At 44.9% G+C, this 6,942-nt stretch overlaps 1 protein-coding gene across 1 annotated transcript; it reads left to right on the top strand.

The window, feature by feature from the left end:
* Window positions 1–685: 685 nt before the first annotated feature.
* On the top strand, window positions 686–1,997 carry LOC147508498 (uncharacterized). Its single transcript, XM_086597174.1, has 3 exons — window positions 686–925; window positions 1,061–1,567; window positions 1,755–1,997. The coding sequence occupies exons 1-3, from the start codon at window positions 686–688 to the stop codon at window positions 1,995–1,997; spliced, it is 990 nt and encodes a 329-aa protein (XP_086453300.1).
* Window positions 1,998–6,942: the final 4,945 nt, after the last annotated feature.

The following is a 6,942-nucleotide window of genomic DNA, read 5'->3' as shown; positions in this document are numbered from 1 at the left end:
GTATATATATGTATATTATATGTTGTATTTTAGGGCTACTCACACCAAAGATTGTTTATAATGTCAATCTCCGATTTGCATGTTTGCTTATCGGGTGTGTTCATTAAATGAACATAGTTGATAAGTCTTGACAAAAGTTAGGTGATGAAAGAAGATTGGTTCAGTTGCTTGTGGTTTTGCGTTAGCATTGCATCTCGAGTTGTGTTTTGTTTTCCCTTGAGGTGATATAGATTTTCAGTTGAGATAATATTATTTGCCTTTTCATTTGTAAATTGTTTTATAATGAAGATGACCGTTGTTTTAAGTTAAAATTTTTATTGGCTTTTAATTATCCGCGATATTTTAAAACCGCTTATGGGCTTTTGGGAGTGGAGAGTGCGTCACACCTCGGAGATCGAAGGGTCGGGGACAAATAATGTTTTTTCCGAATACTGTCGAAATTCGGGGTGTGACAGCGAGGTGATTGATAAGAGAGAGAAAAGAAGACTGGAACAAATGTCCTAGAGGTACACGCTGATGGGAGGAGAATTATACAGAAGAACTTCAACGGCCTTTATTGAAGTGTCTGGGGTCGAGGCTGGCGCAAGAGGTGCTCACGGAGTTACATGGGGGAGATTGTGGGAGCCATTCAACGGGCAAGACAACGACCTACCGGCTGTTAATGCAAGGATACTTTTGGCCTCACATGAAGAGAGACGCTGTGGAATTTGCCAAAAAGTGTGAGAAATGTCAGAGGTTTTCTCAGTTGATATTCGCCCCAGCTGAGCCGCTGCACAATGTGTCTAGTCCCTATCCATTCGCGATGTGGGCCCTCGATATAGTGGGGCCACTGCCCATGGCTAGTGGTAAGAGGAGATTCATGTTGGATGCTACCGACTACTTTACCAAATGGATTGAGGTCGTGCCACTGCAGCAGGTGAAAGAGGTGCAAATGGTCAAATTCTTATGAGAGAACATAATATGTCGGTTCGGGCTGCCCTACGCTATTATCACGGACAACGGAACCCAGTTCACCTGCTCTAAAGTGAAGAAATTTTTACAAGCCTATCATGTGAAACAGGGATTCTCGACCCCATACAATCCCGAGGGCAATGGACAGGCTGAGTCTTCCAACAAAACCATACTCAACAATCTCAAGAGGAAATTGGAGGATAAAAAAGGGGCTTGGATCGACGAATTAAACCATGTGTTGTGGGCGTATCGAACTACACCACAGAAAACCACAAAGGAGACTCTTTTCTCACTGGCATATGGCATAGAGGCCGTGATACCATCAGAAATGGTGGCGGCTACCACCCGAACCCAAGCTGTCGAGGATGGATCAAACTGGGGCATCCTGTCTAGGGACATGAACTTGGCTGAAGAAAGAAGGGACACAGCGCGCATAAGGATGGAAGAGTATCATCGCCGCCTCCAAAGGCAATACAACAAGAGGGTGAGACTGAGGAGATTCAAAGTAGGAGACCTGGTGCTTCGCAGAGTGACCCCAGCACAAAGAAAGCAAGTGAGGGGAAATTGGGACCTAATTGGGAGGGGCCCTATACCGTGGTTGACGTTGGAGGGACAGGTACTTACAAGTTACAAACCATGGAGGGAAAAATGGTAGAGAGACCTTTAAATGTGAGATTGTTGAAAAGGTTTCATGAGTAAATGTAATAGGAGAGGTCTTCAGCTGCATGAGCTCTTTGTAAATATATAAAACCATAGCACTTTTGGGATGGACAATGTTGCATTAACTTTCGCTTGCCCTTCAGAGTGAAGGCGGTGGAGGGGATAAGCCGTTCACGGATGAGAGGTCCGAAATAAACTGGGGCAAAAATGAGCTGCCCCATCGTGGATATGAGGTCCCAACCAAACCGGGGCAAAGTGAGTTGACCCGGCTGGCAGACATGAAATCCAAGGCAAGTGAGTTGCCCCATGCCGCGGACAAGATGTCCAACCCGAGGGGGGGAGAGGGTGAGGTGCCCCGGCACAGTCAGGAGCAATCAAGTGATTAAGCTAAAAGAGTGAAGGCAAATTGAGTTGCTCTCAATAGGGGGGAGTAAATGTGGGAACAAGAGTTTCATTACGAGAAGTGCATTGCATTATATTGGGCCCACAAAGAGACAAAGTGTAGACAAAATAGATTTTGCAAGGCAATTAACACACAATCACAATCAAAAGGAGGAGATCAATCCTCATCAACGATCATTAGGGAGAATAAAAGAGAATAAAAGTGTAGAGTAACTAGTGTAGCAAAAGACAACGACAATAAGAGCAACAGGGCACACAGAAACTATGCTCAAAACAAAAAGGGCATCTAAACATCTTCGCGAACCACGTCATCAGCAGCCTCCTCAATAACAGCATCCGCAGCCTCATCAATGGCGCCAGCCACCAACTCCGCTACCTCAGGAGTGATGACCGTAGTAGAGGAAGCAAGATCCACGGGTACCACAGCGACCTCGGATCCAGGAGCCGGTACAGGGGCTTCTGGAAGGAGCCGGCCTTCCTTGATAAGCCGGTCATACTCTTCCTTGATCTTCTTGGCCACCCTCTTGTCGTCCAGTGCCCGAAAATGATCCTGAAGTTCATCCATGTCAGATTCATGCTGTTTGAGAAGGGTCGATGTGTCCTCTTGGTACTTCTGGGAAAGAGCTGAGGTGGTTGCGGTATGCTATGAGAGTAGGGTTTCACGCTGGTGGCTCAGGCGGTCGTTAACCTTATCCATATATGCTAGGTGGGAGGCCTTAGCAGACTTGAGCTCGTCCTGGGCTCTGAGCTTAGCCAGTTTTACGGCCTCATTCAGCTATTCAAGATGGGAGACTTCTTTTTCCAGTAATTCAACTTTGGACCTAGCACCGAAGAGGCCGTGGATCATGTAGGAGATATCCAAGCTCATCTGGAAGAGATAGCAAGGGTCAGGCTATCTAGAATAGAGGAAGAAAACTACTTAATGGGAGGAAAAGGTACCTTCTCCCAGTCGGTGTAGAACGATGTTCTGTGATGATCAAATAAGCCCCCTTCTGCGTAAGCAAGATCTTTGGGAAGGTGAGACCAATAGAACAGGGAGGAGGCCACCGCAGGGTTCTCCAAGGCCAAATCATTAACATTTACGATGCGATTGTGGACCTTGAAGGTAGGCGTAAAGCGCGGTATGTGGTCGCCATCCTTTGCCGGATCCGAAGCCGCCTCCTTACCAGCCGCTCGACGCGGGTGGGTGCAGCAGATGTTGAAGTATGTAGATTGCCGTGGGGCTCATCAGATGCAGAATGCCGCGGATGCTTAGAAGCCGGGCCAGGAGATGAGCAGACGACAGTGGTGGGGGCAACCTCGGTGACGACATCCTCGTCCGAGTCGCTGTCAAATAGCTTCCTCTTGTTAGCTCCCATGTCAGAGTGGGGGGAAGCCGCAAAGGGAGAATGAGGGGACAGATATTGATCTTCCCAAGTGGTCAGGGATTTGTAAGAGGGATGAGCTGCTGAAGGGGAAGGGGAGTTGGAGGAATAAGGTGGGGGTTGGTGGGTAGTTACTGGGGGGTGTTGGGACTTCTTGGGGTGGCATCTTTTTGGGGGAGGCGGTGAGTTTCGAGTTTTTCTTTCCTTGGGTGGAGGGGGGCGGAAAAAGGGGGCACTATACCCTCCAATAGTCTTCAGTTGGGGGTCTGACAGTAACAGAGTGGCGGTAGTGGGATCAATTCCAAGAACTGCAGATTGGGAGGGGCCCAGGTCGCGGATCTTCTGGAAAATAGTGGAGGAGATATGGTCGTAAGGTCACGACTTCGAGTCTGGTCGCCAACCTGTAGAAAAGACTTACAAAATCAGATGGGAGACCACAGTACACACATATTGAATGGTAAATAAAAAGGGGACTCACCACTGGGGAGGAAGGCTAGATGATTAAGGGTCAGTTCAGGAGGAAGATCTGCGGATATGAAGTTTCCTGAGACGTACAGCGGATAATGATGCCATACTTTATCTGAAGAGGTGACACAGACGATAAAGGATTGTTTTCTAGGGCGGGACGCAGAAGGAATGATATCCCACACTGACGTCCTTGGTGCTCTTTTTTATGTAATAATGAGCGGTCATGTCGCGAACCGTTATCTTGGGTATCCAAGATTCGTTGTAGTGGTTTGCGGCATACATAACCCTCCAGAAGTTGCCAATGCCTTGGCAAGGGGGGATGTTAAAATGATTGCATACCTCGACATCAAGGCGGGTGAGGGGTAAGCAGAGGCCGACAACGATTTGCCCTACCGTGGCCACGAGACACCCCGGTTTGTAAAGGACCAAATGGGGAAAGTAAGCTAGGTCAGGAACATGTTATAAGGTGATGTCAGCAAGAATACTGTAGGCAGCCTTGACCGCCTCTAGATTAGGTCTACGGCTATGGGGTGGAGGCGACGGAAGGGCAAAGGGTTGCCCGAAAGTGGATGGAGCCTCGGTTAGATCAAAAAGAGGAGGAGAGGCAACGCTGCGAGAAAGGGAGAAGGAAGAGGCGTCGGATCTAGAATTCGATATTAGTGGAAGATTTCAAGGAAGAAGACGCACGGTCACAATAGGACAGAGATGGGGAAAGGAGAATCGTAGTTTAAAAGAGTAATGCACAGTACAAAAAGAGAAAGGAAATAGAGAGAGAAGAAAACCAACCTGGGGAAGGGAGAGAGTGGCTAATACGGGAGCTTTAGCAGAAGGAAAATGCAGGGCACCACCCAGCACTGGATCGGAGTAACCAAAAAAGAGAAGGTGAGTGAGTGGTGGTGAAAATAAATCTAGAGGAGAGTAGAAGGAAAAATGAGGAAGAAGGAAGAATCGAGCAGGCTTTTATAAGAGGGAAGGGTAAAATCGTAATTTGAAATGAGCTAAAATCGAGGAGACACCAAAAGGGACCAGCCAGGGGATGATGCATGGAGGCACAAGAATCGAAGGGACGCAGGCAGTAGGCACGTGGGGAGGGCGTGAATCCAGCGATGTAAGGGAGGTGGAAATCCACGACAGAAAGATAGAATGAGCCGGACTCTCGACCCCCCGATCGCAGGAGGATCGCAGACTCGAGAGGGGGCATCTGTGGTGGTAGGATAAGGGATCAAGGAGATCAGCAGGCGGATGCGCCCAGGTCAGCTTATGGCACTTAACCATGGTGCACAGGATTGGAGCAAAGGCACGTGGTCACTATACAGAAACCTTACGCGTGGAATGAAGAGGGTCGTAAGATGGGGGGACAGATGGAGGGCTAGGAAGGGGGAGAGGTGATATAAAAGAGAAGAGGGGAGGAAAACAAAAGGGGGGTCGAAGAGAGAGAGAGAGAGAGGCGGCTTGGAAAGAAGAAAAAGAGAAAAATAGTGCTAGAAGTTGTAATAGTGCGAAAGTCTGGTGAATAGTGAGTTTAATAGTGATCAAGAAACAACAGGCATGATAGACATCTATGCCTCAACTTGAGGGGGAGTATCAGCATGAGCTGTAAATATTAGTATATAGGATGATTTAGTTTCCTTCTTTGTAAGATTCTTTTCTCCTGTATATGATTGTAATCCCTCTATATATTGCCTCTATCTTGGAGAAGAATACAAGATCGTATATGTAACCATCGTACTCATATTCTAACATATATATACCTTAATGTTAAGAAAATTTCGATGCAATGAGATACATCTAACATTTCATATATTTATTGAATTTAACAGTCAATGATTACAAATATATATATATTTTTGGTTCAAAATAAAATGTAGCTTAAACTCTTAAATGGTTAAGCTAACACTAGTAGAAAAAAGGCTTTTTGTGACTGTTTTAAAATGTTATTTGTGACTGTTCTGTTCGAAACGGTCACAAATGGCAGAAAAGGGTTTTTGTGACTGTTTTAAGAAGTTTTTTGTGACGTATGCTTTTTGAAACGGTCACAAATGGTTTTTTTTTTTTAAAAAGGTGTATATGTGTGGAGAACTATTTGTGATCATATATCCGTAAGTGTGACAAATGGTTTTTCTAGGTTGTGGAGTATAATTTGTCACCGGTCTTAAAAAAAAAAAAGCTTACATATTCCTGACTTTATGTGAAAGTCCTGAATACTCAGGTATTTTTCGCTCCCCCAACTGCAAGAGCCCACTAAATAAAAGTAGTTAGAAACCTAGGGCTCGGTTTCCCATCCTTCCAACACCTCCAGAAACGTAGGGCTCGGTTATTCCCTACGCGGACTCTTAATTACACTTTTATATCCTTCGCTTTTGGTATAATTTCTGGTCCTCTCACTCCTTAAACATTTTCGGCAAGCACCATGTAAAATTAAATTAAACTTATACTCAAATGTTTTGACACTAGCAAAATATTTACTCTCCTCGCGTCCACGTCATTAATTACTGAAATGTGTTTTACTTTTAACAAAATTTACCCAATTGTTTCTCTTCAGATCATTTATTTTCAAATATTCTTTTTTTTGCAGAGTGTGAAGTAGAACAATGGAGAGCCGCATGGAGTGTTCCATTGAAGGAATTATAGAGACACAGGTGTAATTTTAAGTTTATCATATTTCTTCTTGTTAAATTTTATTACCGAGCAAAATTAGTTTTACTAGTTTGATTTCAGTAGTAGTTGTTGGTTCTTGCAAGATGTTATTTAGTGATTTTAACGTGTGAGTGTTGACTTGCAAAGATGTAGAAGCCCTTGAGATTCTCCTTCAAGGTGATCTTGGTAAGTATCAACTTTCTTTCTTTGTTTATTTAGTTATATAATAACTACGAAGTTCGGTTCAAATATGTTGTTCGGACGCAATCCCCTTTGTAGAAAGTGAAACCCGCAATAGAATTTCTAAATACCATTATTACCATTTCTTCCGGATTTTCCTTTGCGTGCAGATCCTTATTTAACACGACCTTCCTCAAAGGGACTTACATATCACAAAGGTATGCTCTTTAAGTTAGGGTGGGCGAGGTTTCTAGAAATGTTCGTGACTTCTCATACTTGA

The sequence above is a fragment of the Coptis chinensis genome, chromosome 3 (genome assembly GCF_015680905.1).
Source record: "Coptis chinensis isolate HL-2020 chromosome 3, ASM1568090v1, whole genome shotgun sequence".
In the NCBI taxonomy this organism is placed as follows: Eukaryota; Viridiplantae; Streptophyta; class Magnoliopsida; order Ranunculales; family Ranunculaceae; genus Coptis; species Coptis chinensis.
Note: the sequence above shows the minus strand (reverse complement) of the source record. Positions and strands in the feature narration are given on the sequence as shown.